The sequence below is a fragment of the Manacus candei genome, unplaced genomic scaffold (genome assembly GCF_025592945.1).
Source record: "Manacus candei isolate 608988 ecotype Guabito, Panama unplaced genomic scaffold, ASM2559294v1 h1tg000029l, whole genome shotgun sequence".
NCBI lineage: Eukaryota > Metazoa > Chordata > Aves > Passeriformes > Pipridae > Manacus > Manacus candei.
This window is the reverse complement of record NW_026138077.1, coordinates 2,807,832-2,828,843: the sequence shown is the minus strand read 5'-3', so window position 1 is coordinate 2,828,843 and position 21,012 is coordinate 2,807,832. Positions and strand designations below refer to the sequence as shown.

The following is a 21,012-nucleotide window of genomic DNA, read 5'->3' as shown; positions in this document are numbered from 1 at the left end:
CATACGATGCATAACATCTATCACAAGTAACGAGTCTGTGAGGAGAAAGGTGGAGGGACAGAAAACAGGAGATGAAAGCACAGGGTATAAAATAAACATGCAGCAAACTCAACCCTGAAAACTCACCCAGGGCACGTGGATCTGCAGGGACTTAGATGGGAAGACACCGAGTGTCTGCTCGCTGAATTTGGCAGCACGGAATTATCATCAACAAATGGGTTGGGTTGGGAGGGACCTCAAAGCTCATCCCATCCCACCCCCTGCCATGGGCAGGGACACCTCCCACTAGCCCAGGTTGCTCCAAGCCCCGTCCAACCTGGCCTTGGACACTTCCAGGGATGGGGCAGCCACAGCTTCTCTGGGCAACCTGTGCCACCCCCATCACAGGGAAGAATTCCTTCCTAATATCCTTTCTGAACTTACTCTTTCAGTTTAAAGCCAATATATGTCTACTCAGCAATGTATTTAGTACAACTGTTCATATGTCTCATTACCTCCTCAGTTTTGTTTGGAACTGCTTTTTGAAAGGCACCACAAACATTCTGACAAAGACTCAAAATGAAAAGGGGGAAAATGTTCTTGATCAAAAATAATTCTTGATCTATAGATTATTATTAAATCTGAAAGCCTAAGAGAGCTGCAAAATAATCCCACCAGCATTAAAATGGAGCAGAACCATCTGTCTGCAATGGCAGAATACAGAGAGTGTTTGTGCACCTCTTGACTGTGAGTTCTTTTCAGCCAAGAGCACGTTCATAACCCCAGGGTAGATCAGACCTACTGACACATTCCCCCTTGAATTCCAGGTTTGAGGTACCCATGGCAAACCTCCACAATCAGGGCTTCTGAAGGCAATTACTTAGGACTTCCACTCTTCAAAGGAAGCTGCTTCCCACTGTCCCTCTGAGCTGATGAGTCCAAGTGCACAGGCACCCCTCAAAAACTAAGTCTTCCTTCTGCACCAAACCAGCTTGTTGATCTAAACTGTGACACTTTGCCTCACGAGGTCAGGTATGTGGTGGACAGGAGGACAAAGTTATACTGAACACAACGACCTTACTTTAGTATTTTCATTCACTACAGCTTTATAATCCACAACCATCTCATTTTCATTTCATCTTAACTTGGGTATACAGATTCAGAAGGAAATTACATGGTCTTACGCTCTGGAAAAATGGAACTTCTAGATCAGACATTCAAGTAACAAAACAGAACTAACTTTTCCAGTAGGATTAATATTTTACGACATTTAATGTTGAAGAAATTTTAAAATAACTTAATTATTTAACATTTTACTTCTTGCTACCTTGTAAACATCATCTTGTGGACATCAGGAACCTTTTCCACAACCAAGGTCTCTGTCTCAGGCTGACAACACACTGCCAAGGACACTAATCACCTGAAGCCAGTAAAATGCTAAGGTGTCACTTGTTTTCATTCAATTACAAAGCTACTTAAAACTTCTTTCTTCTCCAAAAAATGAGGCCAAATCCCAGCACAGCACTGGCACTAAGGATGCACAGTGTACCCTCTGAGGTCACAGTGCTCAGCGCACTAAGAGCAGGGCTAATTTTAAGGGAAATGTAGAAAAAAAGAAATGTTCTCTTCCTGCCACTCTCCAGATGTGCTGGTGTGTGCAATCCTGGGACTGTTCCTTCCCAGAGCCCCCTTCCTGTTGACCACCACTGCGACACTTCTCCTCTCAACCAGGTAGGCGGGACCCACAGCCTCTTCCGACCCTGAGCTAAGGGAGCTTTTAAAGGGAAGAAGGGATCTTTCAACTTGTTTAGCCTGCAATGAAGTCGGTTAAAACAATAGATGAGCTTCACCTCCCTTGTCTTTCACTCCTCAGCATCAACATAAAGTGTCTTTCAGCCCCAGCCCTTTCATGTCGGGCAGGCTGTGCCGGCCGAGGCTGAAGGATTCCCAACCAGTGACCTTTATGCCTTGGTTGAAAGTCAGGCTCTGAAGGTTGGGGCTGCATTTTATTAATTTCTGCCCTCCTGTTTCTCACAGTCACCGGCCGGGGCTGAGTCTCCTACGAGGCAGTGAACGGAGCCACAGATGATGAGTGGAATTACAGCCAAAGAGTGTTTTGACAGGGAATAGGTGATAACCTCCCTCAAACAAGCATCTGGTATTACAGACAACAAATACAGGCACATATTGTCAGCTGGGGTTTTTTAAGTTCTTTTGCAGACAGAAAAAAATACAGCAAGGTATTTTGCTCATTTTTAATGCCAACTAAACGCTAACACGTGTTTTGTTTTGTCCTTTTTTTTTTTTTTTAAAAGAAATTTTTACCTAAAAGCAGCTACAGCTTCATCAGGGAAGGCTTATAACTCTTCTAAGATATCCACAAAATCAGGGCGTACTTATCAAACCACACTCCCAAAATCTCACTAAAAGCAAGCTCGTTAAACTCTGAGTTTAGTCAGTTAAGGTTTTTTTGTGTCCAGTATGAAATTAAGCAAAATGTGTTTCATGCACAGCAGGACTACAAGAATGACACAACCAAATCCACATGAAGAGAATTCAGCAGTTAACCCTAAATGAATCACAAACCTATTAAAAAACCCTCAACCCCCAGTATTCTGCTTATCCTGCCAACCCCCCCAGCTCCAAATAAATGCTGCTTTTCTTCATTCGTTCCAGTCTAAATGATAGTTTTGTATCAGTCTCACTTGATACACTGAATATTTTTTAAAACTATGGAACATTTACTTTCTACAAATTCAGACATGTAAAGAAACCAGAAATGGAAACAAAACCTGTTCTCACTAAATCATCCATCCCAACATGCACGGAAATATAGGAATATACTCCTCTTCTGTATGACATGGGTCTGCATTTGGGGGTTTTAATTTTATATATGTATTTAATTTTTTTAGAGGGGAAAAGCTTAAGATCTCTCTTACCAATTTAAGGAGAGTACAACTGCAAAACAAATGGGCAGGGATATAATTAAAGGAATGACTGTTTTCCCCTCCTGACTCATCTCCAGACTTTGTGTTCCTGCTGTACCCCAACACCACTACATGGCAGGCTGTAATTATTGATAGCTGATTTACAAGGACTAGCTAAAATAATTGGAATGACAAGATCACAGGGATAATTTTTGTGGTGCTCCTACATGGGCAGCACCTGTTTGCCTTTACCACCACAGCCTACACTTAATTATCCTCCAAAGGACTGGAAACAGCTTTTATTTGAGGAAGTTTTGGTGGCAGCTTAGTTCTGGGCATAACTTCAAGCAACACAATCCACACAAGGATCCTGACACGCAATAGATTCGATTCCAAAGGTTACAAACTCTTTAAAAGCTGAGTAGTTTTGCCCTTGCTGCAGGTCAAGATATTACATTTCGCATCTTCCTTGCAGAGAAAAGGGTGTGACAATGCTGGGACTTTTTGTGCTGGAAAGGTTTGTGAACATGCTGTCCTCTGACAATGTCAGGAGGCTTCTGACAGACCATAAAAAGCCAAAAAAAATAAATATATATAATAAGAGCAGCAAGTAAAAATCTCCTCCTTCATCACGGTGCTTAATTCAGCTTATTATAAATAAGTATTAACATTAACAGTGTCAAGTCCATCTGTCAAAGGAAGACTCTTCTCTCCCAAAATACTTTTGCTCTTTGAAGTGTTTCCATTAAATTTCCAAAAATCCCAATTAACCCTTTTTTTTTTTTTTTAACACATGCTTAGAGAAATGGAGTTTTTTTAGTTCAGTCTGGCCACAGCACTTACTACACTGCACCTAAGGAAATGTATGTTAAAATTGTGTGGAGGAGACCATGCACAGAGCCGAGAATGTTTAAATCACTTCAGGATACAATGGCAGCAGGTAAATCACCAGGATGCTCAGGAAAGCTGAGGGTGAGAGGCTGCAGGGAAAATGCACAGAGGCTTTTCCATGCTGCATTTCAGTGATCAGTTATAGTGCTTCTGATTTCATTCATTTAAAATTGCCAAATTCCTCTGTTACAGAGAGAACTAACTGCATTTTCTAATTCACGTTGTCCTTCTGGTTTTGGGAGGGCTGGAAGGGACACTGACAAACCAGATGAAAGCAGGGATGCTTTTGCTTACTGCTAAAATGAGAATTGTGACTAAACCCCGTTCTTCCACCCACGGAAAACAAACGAACATATTCTAATTTCACACTTAATCAGAGCTCATCTTCAGTGCTCCCTGAGACTGGGAACAGCAGAACGGCTTCAGCCTTACAAAACATGGGTGTGAAGAACAAGAGGTTTTTAAATACCTTTACCAGTTCACCCCAGGAAAATACAAAAAAAAATAGGATTTCTCAGTAAACTGGGGTTCATCCTTAGCTGAAAGAGTGTAAACCTGGAGTTGGGAGAGACTGCACAGAGCAGCAAAGCACCAGGAAAGGCAAATACTTCACAAGGGGCAGAGAAAAACAGTGTTAAGAAAGTAGTTCTAAAAAGAAACATAAAAGGTCCTTCAAAAAGTTCTTTAGAAACAAGTGATGAAGAAGAACATGGATTTCAGAGAAAACAAGGAGTTTGGAAAGTTGCTGATGACATTTACTACTCTGCCACCAAGCCCTGCCTCCCAGCTCCACCTGCGTGCCTGGGAACAGCGAGCTGGGGGTGTTCTGCCCACAATGCTGAGAGAGGACAGAAATCCCTCCCTGGGAGGGTGGGCAGGCCCTGGCACAGGTTGCCCAGAGAAGCTGTGGCTGCCCCTGGATCCCTGGAAGTGTCCAAGGCCAGGCTGGACAGAGCTTGGAGCAGCCTGGGCTAGTGGAAGGTGTCCCTGCCCATGGAACAAGCTGAGCTTTAAGATCCCTCCCAGCCCAAACCATTCTGGGGTTCCGTGGTCTCCCTGAGGGAAGGAGGGGATGTTCCCATCCGCCTGGATGTGGCCAGGCTGGCCTCACAGCAACACTGGCCCCACGGGCCAGAGCTCTTAGTCAGTGGAAGGCTTGCAGGGCACAGATGATCCCAACATCAAAAGACAGACACACCTTGGGCTTTCTGCAGCTCCTAAAATCTCAGTGTTGGATGGAGGGAAGGTAGGTTCAAGCTGTCTTAGCTATGAAGCTTTAAAACTAATAAGAGTAAGAAAAATAAACACTGGGAAAGGTCTTTCTGTGAAGAGTATTTCCAAGAAAGCTTTTCAATTTTTCTACTTGTTTTCAAGCTGAAAATCCTTCCTATTATCACTGGCTGTTCCAGTAACTGCAGCAGCACAAGGGTACCAAAACAGATCAGGCTCTGAGCAGCTATTCCTCTTTGAAACACAGCACTGTCTAATCCTGCTCCGAGCAAGTTTAGGCAGCATGGTGGGAAAAAAACCTGCTGGTTGCTGGCACCTTGCCTAATGTAAGCATTCCTGCTGTTACCCTCAAAAACACCGAGGGACTTTTTTCAGTGACAAGTTCTGTACAGAGAACTAAAAAACTTCTCCCTGGGTTTCACTGCGCTGGAAAAAAAATTTCACAAGAATCCGATTTTCCAATATAGGAACTGAATTTTAATTTTCATCCAACTGCAGCACAGTTGCTTTAGTATTTTTGTTGCTGTGACTATTGTCTAAGAAAACCTGTAGAAAGACAAACCAAGTGAGATGAAAGAATCCATCCCAGAAAGAGAGGGCTGTGCATGTGCAGATAGTGTGGAGAAAGAAGAATCAGCATGACCTTTATGGAAGGGCATAAAAGGGATGAGCATCAGTCCTTGGAATTGGTGAATCACCCTGAGCTCAGTGTCCATCATCGTGATATCTGAATACTTGGGCAGAGGTCAATGATCAAAGCAGGCACGTTCAAGGAGGAGAAAAAAAGACGGCAAAGTGCAGTAAAAATGCTCGAGTTTGCTGAAGACCAGATTTAAACCTCATTGAACACCTCAGCTTTGGTACAGACAAAAATGAAGGAACCCAGAATTCCTGTTTGAAAGTTGACACTTGAAACGTGCCCAGAGCCAAAGGAAGGCGACATAAAATCTAGAATTACCCCCATCACTTGACTCTGATCCATTGTACCTGCCTGAGAACAGCGACTGCAGGAGGATCCTCCTCCTCTGCACGCCGAGCTCAGCATTTCCAGAAGGAAGGAAGACATGGATCTCCCACGATTATCACCACGGGCTCCTGTAGCCCATTTTCAGCAAGTCACCTGCTGCATCTCAAGCACTTGATCAAAGTTGCCAAGGCAAAACGTGCATCTCCCAGAACATCTTTGACTACTTAATTTGGATTTGTGCTCTTCAGAACCTCCTTGAGGGTTTAAATCTATGCTTATGGCAAGTGTGGGGGAAGAAAAATCCAAAAGGGAATCTTTTAGGTCACTGGACAGATTTGTAGCTGCACGTTGGGGAACAAGGAAACCAGCCTTTTCCTGAGGAAAGGCTGAACTACTGAACTGAAAACTGCTTTGAAGTACAAGACAGATGTGAAAATCACAGAATATCCTGAGCTGGAAGGGACCCACAGGGACCATCCAGTCCAAACCCTGGCCCTGCCCAGGACATCCCAACAATCCCACTCTGTCCCTGAGGGTGTTGTCCAAACCCTCCTGGAGCTCTGGCAGCCTTGGGGCCGTGACCAAACCCTGGGGAGCCTGGTCAGTGCCAACCACCCTCTGGGGGAAGAACCTTTCCCTGAGATCCAACCTGACCCTGCCCTGACACAGCTACATTCAACTACTTGGAGAAAAACCCGTAACAGCCTGAACCATGTGGGACACGCCCCACCAGCAGCAGACTGGCTTGTGACACAGCTTGTCCCAGGACTGGAGCTACTCCCATCACACAACATCGCAGCAAGCTCAGGGATATGAGCAGTGTCTGGACAACCACAAACACACCAAATGTACCTTCCCAGGGTCAGTGGTGGCCTTGGCAGGGCTGGGTTAACAGTGGACTCGAGGATCTTAGAGGGCTTTTCCAACCTCAGTGGCTCTGTGATTCTGGCTTGCACCAACACAAGTCCCAGAAAACACAAAGGTTGCGTGCCCACATGCCAGGGTTTGGAGACAGCAACCCCCAGGCTTTGTGAGTCTTGCTACTTACTGGGAATCTACAGCCACCATCACTCTTTGTGAGATGCCCTTCTCCTGAAAGGACAGGAGCTCGAGCACGGCTCATTGCCTCCTCCCTCAGCCCCCGCTGACAGACTGTCCTCGCTGTCAGCCACCTCCTCCCAACCTTGCTGAGCACTCAAGGACCACGAAGATGCGTTGTGTGCTGAAGGATGCCCAGAACACCACGTGTTCTCGTGGCCAAACCGCTGCTTTTCGCTGGGCTGTGTTTGAAAGGAGATGTTACAAAAATAAAGAACTTAACTACCACTGCAGCCCACCCAAGACACAACTGCAGGCCCCAAACACCACAGAGTGCTCATCTCAGAAGATATGTGAGAGGAGGCAGGTCAGAGGAAGCTGATGGGCTCATGCAGAGCTACAAAGCCTGTACAAGCATATGCTGGCACTCACTGTTGGGGCACATCCAGGGAAGGGAACAGAGCTGGGGAAGGGGCTGGAGCAGCAGGAGCAGCTGAGGGAGCTGGGGGGGCTCAGCCTGGAGAAAAGGAGGCTCAGGGGGGACCTTCTGGCTCTGCAACCCCCTGACAGGAGGGGGGAGCCGGGGGGGGTCGGGCTCTGCTCCAGGGAACAAGGGACAGGAGGAGAGGGAATGGCCTCAGGCTGTGCCAGGGGAGGGTCAGGTGAGACATCAGGAGGAATTTCTTGCTGGAAAGGGTGGTCACCATTGGAAAGGGCTACCCAGGGTGGAGTCCCCATTCCTGGAGGGATTTAAAAGACCTGCAGATGTGACATCTGGGGACATGGTTTAGTGTCCTGGCAGTGCTGGGGGAATGACTAGAGGGCTTTTCCAACCTAAATGATTCTACCACTTTCAAGGCTCCCTATGTCTGTCTTAGTTGCTGCCTGTCAGCCCTTCTGGAAGCACATTTATCCCACCCATATGAGAGGGGACCATTTTGTTGAGTTATTGCAAAAGGATTTCAGACTAACATGGTGTGATGCTGGAAGATAAGGAGAAGAGGAAGGGCAAACAGAGGAGGATGAGGGATGTACTGCCCACTCCAATGAGAACAGGGACATCAGGGACAAGATTCACAACTGCAGACCCCCCTACAGCCCAGGACCACACAGGCTCCAGTGACTTGTGAAAATAATCTCCCCAGGAGAAAGAAAACATACAACCATTAACTACTCAGAAAGAGGTTTTCAAAGGCTCTTGATATCCAGCTGGTCTTGATTCACATTGACTTCAACAAAATAGTCTTGGACCAATGGTGACTGCTCTGAAAAATCCCCTCTGTAACTTGCCATTGAGGTATGAAAATAAGTGGTGTAAAAGGGCTTGTTTAAAAAAAAAAAAAAAGGCAAATTAAAAATGAAAGGTTGAACTAAAATTTGGCTTCAGGCCATAAACTAGGGGGAAACTAAGATAGCAAAGATAGTTAAATGACTGGAAAGAGAACACAACAGGGGCTGTTATGAAAAAAAGCTGATGGTTTTTTAAAAAAAGGATTTGTATAGATAGCTGGGGAAATAAATTCCGGATGTGAGAGAAGTGCAATTGAGAAATTAAATAAATGGAAAATAAGGATGACTAAGTAGTAGTTAACATGCCCCTTCTCAGTTGTATACTATTATCACATCTATTTTTAATGTCTCTTCAGCTGTCTGCAATTGTCATCTTTTTTTCAGAACTTGTTCCAACCCTCTTTGATACTGAATTAGCTGTTTTTCACTCTCCCATGCTTACAACCACATCTTTTTCTTACTCAACACTCCCCTTTTCCCACAATGTTATTCCATTGTCTCCGTTTTTCATCTCTCCTTATGTGTTGACTCCCCAGTTTCTGAGCCTTCCAACTACCCTTGTTCATCCTTTTTTTCTGGAGCTCTTTTGGGTTGAATCCTGGCATGTTTCTTTTCTTCTTTTCTAAAGCTACAAGCATGTTTTATATCATACCTGGCTCCTGTACACATTGTTACCCCTTCAGAAGGGCATTGAACAGCTAGAGCAGTGTTCACATTGGAAACAGTAAGCTAAACTAAGGGAAAAAAAGAAGTTCTTTTTGCCTTTTGCTTTCTGGCTCTGAAAAAAAAAAGAACCCAAACATTTAAACTCTCCCCTTTTCCCTTTTATCCTCAAATAACACAAGCTTTCCATGAGCAGCTGAATATTCAAACAATAAGAGGCATCAGAAGTGTCGGTGATTCTAGAGCTCAGGATGTGCCTTAGGAGATGTGATAACACAAGATTTAATAATACTGAAAAAATACACAAGTTCTAACGCGATCTACGGAGCAAACCTGAATTTTTCTTCCTTGATAACCCTCCAAGTTTGCCTCTTCCTTGCCTTTATACCTAATGATGCTCCACTTTAACTCGGGGACTCTTATTTATTACAAAAGCCCTTTCCAAACACGTTTCAGGCGGGTGAATTCACCATCGTGATGCCTCAGATGATTCAGCTCCACCATTAAAAGCTCAGCCTTTAATTTCTCCACTGCAGCACAATTCCCTTTTACCTTCTGGAACCGGAGCCGACGGTGGAGCTGAGTGACCAGCAGCCCTTGCCATGGTGTTCTCAGAGTGGAGCCCTGCCCCAGGGAGCAGACTTACCCTCAGCTGTGCCCGAGATCCCGTCAGCTTTGAAGTTGCTTGTGCTTTTCTTCCGCCGGTGCTTCTTTCTGTTGGCGTGAGGGGAAGGGGGGGGGTCCAGCTTGGGGCTCGTCGTACTGGATATGCTGGGGCTGGAACACACAGAGTCTCCTAGGCCCGTATCTGCAGTGGGGTGGGGGAAGACAAGGAGAGGGAACTAAAACCACTGCGTAATTTACATGAATGATTGCTACAATCCGAGGTACGACCCCGTGCTGTCTGCCAGCAGCTCTGTTCTTGAGCTCGGTGACTTCCAAAGGCTCCCAACAACATCCATTATTTGCTCAAAATGGTACAAAAAAAGCAACGTGGCTGAAGTGCTGATTCAAGCCCTACTCCATCGATGGGACTCGGTATCGATTTTTGAAGGAGCCCAGCAGGAATGCACAAAAACAACGGGAAAGCTCTTAATTCCTTCCAATTGCTCTTTCCCACAAAGATCTTCCTGATCCTCAAATTAACTCCTGTAACACCTGAACATTTTAATACATAACGGACCACAGGTGCCCCAACACCCTCTGGATGTACCTATTGTCATCAGTATCAGACACACCGAAAAGGAGGTGATGGCAATAAAGGTGGGCAAACAAGGTGACCAACGTGCACCTGGGACAGTGACAACTGCAATGAAGGGTCATTCCTACCTGCTGCCAAGCAAAGAAAATAAGCCCATCTTTAGTGTGTTCAGTTTCCTGCTGTATTAGCTCTGGTAGCCCAACATCCAACCATTTTAAGACTTAATGAGAGTAATTTTCTCCCCTCGCCCACCCATTAGTTCACTCAACCAAATCAAAATTAAAGGTAGATGACACCCCCCCTCTCATGAGCAGAGACCCACAGTCTCTTCCCTGGCCCATGGAATGGTTGGTCATACACCAACAGCTTCTCTTTGACTAGTTCTTGTTTGCAATCACAAAACAAACAGCCAAAATTAACTCAAATTTAGATGTACCTGAAATTTCTCCAACCAGGTCCTTTCACACAGTAAATACTCAAGCAACCTTAATCCAGGATTTTCCCTCAAGGTTGGTAACATGATTTATTTTTAATTACTAGTCTGGTTGTGATTTTAATTATAAAATTTCACATAAAACCTACACTTTAAGGAAAGTGTTTGCTATTATGGAAAGTGAAGCCATTTTCAGACCTTGTTTAAGTACTGTATTGCGCTTCAGTGCAATTCCAGGACTGCATTTATAGGTCAAATCCTTAAAATCTCCTATACAGATATTCAGTAAATACACTCCCATGATTGCCTTTTGGGGTTAAATACTTGATGACTGGTTTCAGAATCACGGACACATGGAAAAGAACAAAAATCCTTAATATAAAGCTTATGTGCAGTATCAGCATTTCACTTAAGATTAATTAATATATCAGAAAAATATCAAGACAAAGATTATTTAAAAAGCAGCTTTTGGTTTTTTTTTTTTTTTTTGGTACAGTTAAATTCCCACACAGCTGCCTATTTCATAAAAAACAACTTGTTTGGATTTTTTTTTTCTCTCTCATAATAAAGTTTATTTACTAATTACCCCCCAAGCACAGTTGTGCTGTAAGTTATTAGTGGGGGATAAATTATGTAGCTAATTGCCTGGCAAGAGACACCAAATCAAACATTAATCCTTTTATTAAGGATATTTATTCTTTTCCCTACATCCACCAGATTGAAACCAGTCCTCAGGTACTTAACCCCAGAAGGGAATCATGGGAATGTATTTGCTGTATATCTGTATAGCAGATTCTAAGGATTTGACCCATAAATGGTGACAGTGGCTCTCCTGGAGGGTTTGCTGTCTCCATGCCAATGCAAACCCTGATGAGAACCCACAACAGTGCCCCACATACTCCTGGCCAAGGGGGCATGGATCCCTTTGGCTCCCTGACACTGAAGGAAGAGCTGATGCAGAAGAGGATGCCATGGATGCAACTGGGTGTTACTTCTATCCTAAATACTGACCTCCAGATCGATTCTGAAGGTTTCCTATGTTGATACTTAAAAAGGAGGAGAAACACCGCCCCACAAAACCCCCTTCTTTGCAGTAATTATGTGAAAATTCCTGTGTTGAGTCAAGACTGGTAAGAAAGGGACCTGGCTGTGGCACCAAAAGGCATCTCACTGATTTCCATTTGCTTGTGAAAATCCAGAAAATACCTAAATATCACGGAGAGATAGCAGAGCACACCAGCCAGGAAGGTTTGCTCACATCTAGCACAACTTCTCAGAGTCCTGAGGGATGTCAGTGATCAGTGCTGTCCTTGGGCACCCGTACTGGGACCAGTGCTAATCGATGTCTTCATCGGTGCTGAGGCCCTGGCACAGGTTGCCCAGAGAAGCTGTGGCTGCCCCAGCCCTGGGAGTGTCCAAGGCCAGGTTGGACAGGGCTTGGAGCAACCTGGGCTAGTGGAAGGTGTCCCTGCCCATGGCAGGGGGTGGGGAACAAGATGAGCTTTAAGGTCCCTTCCAACCCAGGCCATTCCGTGATTCTATGATTTAAAATGCTTCACTTCCCCCCCTCTCATTCTCATCTTTCACTTTAGAAAGAATTAAACCCATCTGTGTTCATCACCTCATGCAACTGCAGCATCAACCACGATGCCCTGGACCCATAAAACACTGAAGAAACCACAAACCTGACGCAAACCCACAGAATACATTCTGTTTACAAAGGTAGGTCCATACGCTCCCCGTGGCTCCGTCTAATTCCAGGGCCATAAATTACCCCAACAAAACCTGCTCGTGAGCCCTGAGGAGCGAGGGCCGTCGCAGAGCTGAAGAAGTGACCTCCTCTGGTGAATCCTCCTCACCCACAGCCCTCTCCAGGTAACAACCTGCTGTCCTTGGATCAAACAGCTCCGAAGTGAGAGTCCGGTGCTCTCCCTGCCCCTCGGCCAGTCGCTCCTAAACAGTGCCGAGCCCACACTGCTGGTGCCTCCCTGCCCTGGATCCCCGGCTCCCCAGACCACCCTTTGAAGATGGGAGTTATTTAACATTCCCCTGGTTTAAAATATGAGCAATCAAAAGGCGCTGGGGCTCACACGCTGCGCTCTCCCATTTCCCACTCCTTCTCTTGCCTGACAAGGGATTCTTCAAATTGAAAAGAGGGCTCCTGAAAGCCCGGGCTTCGGGAAACTGTAAATGAGTTCAGGCTTCAGCCCGCTGAATGCAATTTCATCCTCCTGACTGAATACAAATAATGCATTTTATTTGGTATCAATTACCACGCCTGAGAACAGACGGCCACTGCCGGCACTATTAAATATGGGGGGGGGAAAGAAGGGAAAAAAAAAAGGCAAGGAAAAGGCATGGCAAATTAAAAAAGCAAGCGCCTCATTACTCCCCATCTCAACCAGCTTTGACAGAGGCACTGGAACTCATAAGCTGCGTTTCACTGGGCTGGGATGGGCTGTTTTCCAGCCATCCCGCACGTTCAATGTCAGCCATTAGTTCTTCCCAATCGGGCATCAATGTTCAACACACACCCAAAAAAATATATAATACTAGTAATAATAATAACAATCTGCAGCCTCTCCGAGCTTCAATACTTGAAGTATGAGTCAAAGCAGCAGTTTCACTTTTCACTCGGGAGGCTGACAAGCATGACTAGAGGGGGAATAAAATAACATTCAGCTCGCATAAATATCAAGCGGGCTGCTTGAGACTGATGGGCCAGGAATGTATTCTTAGCCATCATTCTGGCAGACAGGCCCAAGGACACTCATAACTTATTTTACAATCATTTAGTTTCAGCTCAAGTGGAAAACGTGACAACTTATCTCTGCTGACAAGATGCCATATCGAACCTTACAATTAACTCTCCCCCGATTATCTGCCCAGCCCATCATTAGCTCTGAGGCTTTTGATGGACTGTACGGGCACAGCTTCCCTTGATGATGGTCATCATTTGCAGGGTGCAGAGCTCTATTATACGACATTAAGGACAAAACTCTCCCCTTGCCACGGAGCTGGGGTTGCCCTGACCGGCACATCCTCGGTTCTGAACTGCTGGGCCGTGTTTTGAAGTGATGTGCAATAACACCTCCCTGAAAAACATCTCCTCCAAACCAGAGCATCCTCGTGTTTCAGCCCACATCTGCTGCTGTCTGCGACCTACAGGAGAGAGCTAGACAGGCCCATGCCCTCTCCCAGTAGCCAGGGAGCCTTCCTCCCTTGCCTGCCCTCCTCTCCTTCCCAGCACAGTCACTAACTCCCTCAGCTGTAAGGGAGAGATGACGAGCCATGTCACAGAATCACAGAATCATCTGAGCTGGAAGGACCTCAAAGCTCATCCGGTTCCACCCCCTGCCATGAGCAGGGACACCTCCCAGCAGCCCAGGTTGCTCCAAGCCCCATCCAACATGGTCTTGGACACTTCCAGGGATGGGAAATCCATATGCACTCCATATCCAGGAGCAACAAGTGACACTTCATGACCAAAGCCCTTAAGCTATGAAGAGATGGGATATACAGAACCCCACCACCCTCTTGTTCACGTGCTGATTTTTCTCTACAAGTGCATATGACACCTGGGATAAGACAGAGATTCGGCTTGTGCAAATCCAATTCTCATTTGCTAGAAATTACAAAGCAAAACAAACAGGCAATGCAGCTTTTACTCCAGAAAGCAAGTCCCATGTCTGCCTCTCTCCAAGATCCACCTTCTAATTATGGCCACACGAAAAATTCCTTTCAAGTAGGACAAACTGTGGCACAGGAAAGGAGAGGCAGAAGGGAGGATCTCAAAGACAACTCCATTCGTGCCCCCTAAGGACACTGCGAGAGTCCTGGATTTGAAAAGATTAAGAAAGTCATAGAATCATCATAGAACCACGGAATGGTTTGGTTTGGAAGAGACCTCAAAGTTTATCTCATTCCACCCTGCCATGGGCAGAGACACCTTCCACCAGCCCAGGTTGCTCCAACCTGGCCTTGGACACTTCCAAGGATCCAGGGGCAGCCACAGCTTCTCTGGGCAACCTGTGCCAGGGCCTCCCCACCCTCCCAGGGAAGAATTCCGTCTTACCCTGCCCTCTGGCAGTGTAAAGTCATTCCTCCTTGTCCTGTCACTCCAGGCCCTTGTCCAACATCCCCTTCTGGTTCTCCTGGATCCTCCTTAGGCATTGGAAGATGCTCTAAGGTCTCCCCGGAGCCTCCTCTTCTCCAGGCTGAACAATCCCAACCCTCACCTGTCTGAAACCCCATCCAAACCCAGCTTGTGCTTCCTTCGTGCCCTGGCACAGAATAACAACTAATGTGCATCCCAAATTCCCAATTTTCTGCACCAAGCCCATCCGAGATGTGACTCGAAGCCATTTCCCCTTCCCCACCTGCAGCACCTGCCCAGCAGTGCTGCAGAAGATGCCAGCGCTGGAACCAAGCAGTCCAAGGAAACAAGGGATAATAAGCCAGTATGAGCACCCCGGGCCAGGGTAAAGGAGCTGGGGGTTCAAAAAGCAGGAAAAGAAACAACATGTAAGGTACGGGAATAGCACAGCACAAAGGCTGGGATACAAAAGTCCAAGAGCGGAGCGTCGTCGTTGGCCCACCGTTCCTATTCTCTCTCACACAGACACAACCCTCTCTCCTGTGTAACCATCTGCAGTGGAACCAAGGATATTCTGACCCCTTCTATCTTCGTGTCTTTTGATTTATTTCATATTTTTGTCAAATCACCTATTTACAAAAACTTGAAACAAACTCAACAGGTGACGCTATTCTCCGCAGACCAAAGTCGAGCTTGATCTGGTTTACATTTTTCTTGCATCTTCTTGTTAAAATTTTCCAACAGGCTTTCAAAGTGAAATTAGACTTTTTTGTCAAGCCCAGCTCCCCAACACGGCCTTATTCTCAAGTGGCTGGAGATTGATTAATTTGGGTTTTTGATTTGCCGAAGTGACAAGAAGTCAGACGTTACAAAAGCGGGAGCGGTGAATGGGATCAATTAAAGAGCAGAAGCAGCAACACAATTAATAGCACCAGGTTCAAGAGGAGAAAGAAAGTGCTGATGACGAAAACAACAGCAACAGCTCTGCCTGCAGCAGGAATCTTTGCTGTGACCCAAGGAAGGCTGGATCCAAAGAGGGTGTTTCAGAACTTTCACTATGCCATTAGTGCTGAAATGAAATAAGGCAAAGATGTCGGTAGCTGGTGGACTGAATAATAAAAAAATAGCTGGACACTTTCATCTTCTACACATGTGTTTTAAATAAAGGTGAGAAAAGCAATCCTTTTATTTAAACAGGGGAAGCAAGAGACGAAAACCATCTGTAGTTGTATTTCAGACCCATTTCCCCGAGCTGAGATTTTTCTGGCTGTGAAATCCACTGCTCTACAGCTTCCCTTTACAGCTATTACCATAAATGTTCTATCAAGTTCTTTATCTTCCTCCTCTGCCTCAAACCGAAGTTAAAGGGATGCTGCAGTCGCACAATGACTGCGGAAGGCTGGAGCCAGGCACGGATGTACGGCACTGACATTAAAATCCTGACAGACCTGCAGCTTGGCACAAGTCTGCGGATGTAACAAACACTCAGGAGTGGGGGGGAAGGGGTGGCACGAGATTACAGCCTCCAGGATAAAAAAAAAGGCATGTATTTGTCAAGCACACGGAGCTCACACCTTGGGCAGGAAGGAGGTGCATCGGCCATCGTTGAGCTGAGCTCAGCTTGGACACTCAAGCCACCGAGGGCTTAAATGAACCTGCTGCACGGAGCCAAATTAAAGGAAGCTCTGAGCAGAACTGGGGAATGGAGATCAAAGAGCCTCGGGAGCACTCTCTTTCCTCGGCATCTCCCATCTTTGCAGCCGTGTGCCTGGAGCCTGTAAATCACAGAGCTGCCCTGTCAGCTACAGAGAGCCCCCCTGAACGCCCGAGTCGCTGCCTCCTTCCCTCTTAGAGCAATTTCAATTAAAGAAGGAAAACAAAGCTTCCTTCCTGACAAAAAAAAACCCCAAAACCAAATCTCCCTGCTTTTGGAGGGTCTGGCATTGCACCTCACCTCGAGGCATGTCTGGGCTGACAGCAGTGCTCCCTCCCCACAGCCTCATCACTTTGTGACAAGTGAGGGACATCACCCACAGGCTAGGGAGAGAAAGTCAGCCTCATAATGGTCAGGCACAGATACTGGAAGGCTTCGAAATAATTTTGGAGATAGTAAGACCCTCATTAAGACAAAGTTATCTCTAGCTCATTCCCTACCCACACACAGTGTTTGGCCATCACAAAGGAAGCATGAAAGCAAAAATGCAATGTAGTGTTTAAAAAACCCCCACAAAAGCACATTTTACCTCCTAAGGAATAACACATTACAGTGCTGGAGAAGCAGCATCCTGCTCCCTGGAACTCGAAGGACTGCCAGTAAGAAAAGAAGCAACCGTGCCCTGTTAACTCCCTTTCAAAGCCTCCTTATTGAGTAAGCTCCTTGTATCCAGGAGAAAATTACACAAGGAGAGGACACTTCTATTCCTAAGCGACCCTCCTGTGCTGCCAAGATGGTGACAAGCAAAGCAAAGACTGTATTTTACAGGACCTGCAACCTCAGAACAGGAACTGGGAATAAGATGTTCATCCCTCCTCTGCACATCTTGCCTACAGCAGGTTTAGGTCAGGAGCAGAGATGACATAAACCACTCCCTGAGTGGGTACAGCTTGCTAATTTATCTTATCCCCCATTCCACTCTTGCATCCCTCTCCTTTGTGTTGCATGTGAATGTGCCCTGTGGAAAGATTAAACCTGACAAGTTGTTTGAACACATAAGGACAACAAACCAGAAGGAGATGCGAGCCTGGGATGCTGCAGGATGCCACCACATCCCAAGGCAAACTCCACTTCATGGCTCCTGCTGAACAGATCTACAAGGATGCACAAGGCACGCCTCCACTCCTTCTGGCAGAAGGTTTTCACTGGGCAGCATCAGCTCTGTGGAGAGGATGTGATTCTTACTGGTGTCACCCTGCACTGCCACCAATTGGTGTGTGAGCAAACAGACACCTGGAGCACACCAGAACACACCCAGGATGAACAAGCTGCACTGTGGTCAAGTGCACACAACTGTGTGTGACAAATCCTATTTTACATCCTTGGACAAAACAATGTGCATAATAAATTCACCTCAATTACACAGAGAGGGGCACAGCTCCACCCTGATCTAACCCTCAGCATTGTCTCCTAATTGCATTAAAACCCCTCATTTAACAACACTGTGCTTTGAAACAGAGCCTTGAGGTCTCAAGGCACTTGGAAAATAATGACCCCATGGCTTACTGAATCACTTCCTACTAAAATATTTACCTTGTGTTTCAAGATAGGCAAAGTAAGACAGAGAGGAAGAACTGAGTCTCTTCAAAGAGATGCTCAGAGCCAGAAAGATGTCTCGTCTCTACTCCTGTACTTTAACCTTCAGTCTGTATAACCTGTGGATAACTTCAAGCATCAAACCCACTCGGTAATTGAGAAGAGGTTAGGAAACTCTCCACTGTCAGTCCACCAGACTGCAGTGACAAGCCCTAATGTCAGTGTTTTGGAGTAAAAAAAAAAAAAGAAAAAAATAAAATCAAGTGACTTTCACTATTAACATTTTCCAATTAAGGCTGAATAATCGCTGTATAGCAAATTGGCTGCTAATTGCACCATGCTAGGCAGGAAAAAGCTAAGGCTTTCCTGGTAACGTGTGCCACGAGCACCAGTATTAGAAGGGAAAAGAAATAACGGAAGCAACACCAAGAACACTCTTAATCAAAGGCAAAATCAAACTTTTTCCTAGGTTTCCTCTGCAGAAACCTAGAGCTGAAAAGTGAAGCCTTTAAAACACGAAGCTCTGCGTTTGCTGCCCTTTACAGGTGTCAGATGGCATAAATGTCATCACCAAACTTACTTTTTGATTTTCCAGTTTAATCAAGCCTCTTTCTGGCTCCTGCCAGCTCTTCTGAGGGCTCAGACACCCAAAGCCCAGGCCCCCCCTTTGCCCTCACAAAACCCAGGCGGCAGAAAAGCCCCTCGTAAACTGGATCCTCCTCATCAACCCAGCCCGTGGGTGGCACAGCCGAGGCTGAATGGAGGGATGAGATCAACTGTGACAAATGAAGGGCCTGGAGACTTGAAAGGAGCTGCTGCCCCACCTGGGGAAGGCCGGGTCTCTGCGCTCCAGCTGTCCCCCAACAATCAGCAGGTTGTGGCCGAGCCGCGGCTCGGATTGAACACAGAGGCTCCTTTCACTCCTCCAACCGCAGACACTGTGAAGCAGCTTTGAAGTGTTGGATTCCATAGGTAAGGAATACACAACATCCCTGGACCCCTTGCTCTGTGATCTGGACTGGAAAGAATCCAAGCCTGCCAAGAGCTGTGCCTGATGAGACACCTGCCCTGTTCTTAATTGGAACAGAAACTTCATCAAGCCGGAGAAGAAATAAAAGCATCGCGTGCATTTCTTGCACACACTTCATCCAGATCCTGCAGAACAAAGCACTGCACATTTAACAAGAAATGTAATTATTGCAAGCACCTATTTGAACTTCCAAAGTGCAGATGTACAAAGAAAAAAATCCTGAAATCAGGAACTGCTCCCATGGTGGTTATACATCAATTCTTTACTTTCTCAACGTTGTGTTTAAAACACTGCTAAACTTCACGTAAACTTAGAATTTATATTATTATATAAATTTAGGTTATTTAAATTGAGATAAAAATATTTAGAAAAAATAAAAGTGTACTGATTTGGGAATCAGTACACTTTTTACTCTTTTCCCTCCTTTAAGTCTTCCTTACAGAGCCCTTAAATACGGAATGCGCCGGGCTTATGAGATTCTTAAGCCACATTATTTGTATCAGAGTAGTTCATAAAGTGCCACATTCTGCTCTTGCAGCATTATGCCCTTCCTCTATGCTTACTTGAGAATGAGTCTCTTGATTTATACTCCTCTCTCCAAACATGACTCAATTTTTCAAAGTCCATAAACTCCTGCAGGATTTTGTGTGAATCCGGCTCATGCACTTATTTCCTTGCAATTACTGCAAACATTTCAGATTAAAGCAACTTTAAACTATAAACATACAAAATAAAAACCTTGGGAAGATTAAACTCTCTTTTAAATACAAAAGAGATTTCAGGATGGCCTCCCTGACAAAGAACTTCCCTATCCAGGGGTACAATCATCAATATTAAACCTGACATTAAGGGTTCCACCTTCCTTACTTGAGAGGTCCTGACTTTTGGACAGTGTCTCCCAGCCATGAGCTTAAAAGAGCTGATGAAGACAACATTTTTCTCCTCACTGCCCTGTCAAGGTAAAGTTTATGCTCCAAAAATAAAAGTAAATTGCTCTGCTTTGAGGTTTTTTCCCCCTCCTTTCTCCTGAGTGGGGATAACAGAGGTGTGACAACCAGGCCCAGCTACAGGCAGAAAAAGCACTTATTTACTGAACATTGCTTGACAGTCAAGTCAGATTAATCAACATCACAAAAAGAAATCATCTTTTTTTTCCCCTATCACAAGGAACATGCCATTTGCATCCCTACTTCAGTGCAAATCCTAAGCAAAGCTAAGTGCAAAATATGTATTTAAGCATCCATAAGTAAACATTGGGAAACACCAAAGCTTTATAGTTCCACTCAAAAAGCTATGTTAGTCACAGAACTAATTTACTGACAGACATTTGGCACTTCGGGCTGTGAACAACATGAAGATGAGCATCAGGTTGCCAATGTCAAATTATCTGAGGATGCAAACTCACGTTTCTTGCATTTGGGAACCAAGCACAGGACTGACTTGCTGAATGCAACAATTCCGTGTATTTTAATCAGGGGAAGAGGGAGAGCAGAAAGAAGAGGCTCTTCAACAAGAAACGCAGATGGAGAATTGTCAAAAGCCACAGAATGTGGCTCAGGATGTCAACAGCAGCACTGGATAAATACAGAAGCAGCTAAAACTCAGCAAAGCTGGGCAGAAATGCCCACAGACCCAAGGTCCTCCTTAAACCAACACCACAACAGTTTAAACCTCAGAGCTTCCTCAGTGCCCTCTCCTCATCCACCATGGACACAGAAACGGGGAACTGCTTTCAGGTCTTCCATTCCTTTACCTCCCTCCTCTGCTGGACACAAGGTCCAGGAGGACCAGCGGCTCATCCCCAGCTTGGTGTGTTCTCTGAGCTGCAGCCACAGCCTGGATGCTCAGGAGGAAGGCACAGAAATCATTCAGAGAATAATCCCGGTTGGGAAAGACCTCCGAGATCACTGGGTCCAACCCTTAACCCACCACTGCCAAGGCCACCACTGACCACGTCCCCAGGCGCCACATCCACAGGTTTTGGAACACCTCCAGGGATGGGGACTCCACCACCTCC

The 21,012-nt window shown here is 45.6% G+C and overlaps 1 protein-coding gene across 10 annotated transcripts in view; it reads right to left on the bottom strand.

Moving 5' to 3' along the window:
- The window catches only part of LOC127472607 (arf-GAP with GTPase, ANK repeat and PH domain-containing protein 1), a 314,949-nt gene that overhangs the window by 75,794 nt on the left and 218,143 nt on the right, over nt 1–21,012 (bottom strand). For 8 of the 10 annotated variants that reach the window (XM_051791074.1, XM_051791078.1, XM_051791075.1 and 5 more), the window contains one exon: nt 9,632–9,793. The exons of the other annotated variants lie outside the window; for them this stretch is intronic. In XM_051791074.1, the coding sequence (XP_051647034.1) occupies nt 9,632–9,793 (162 nt within the window). The remainder of the gene's footprint in view (nt 1–9,631; nt 9,794–21,012) is intronic. 10 annotated transcript variants of the gene reach the window in all.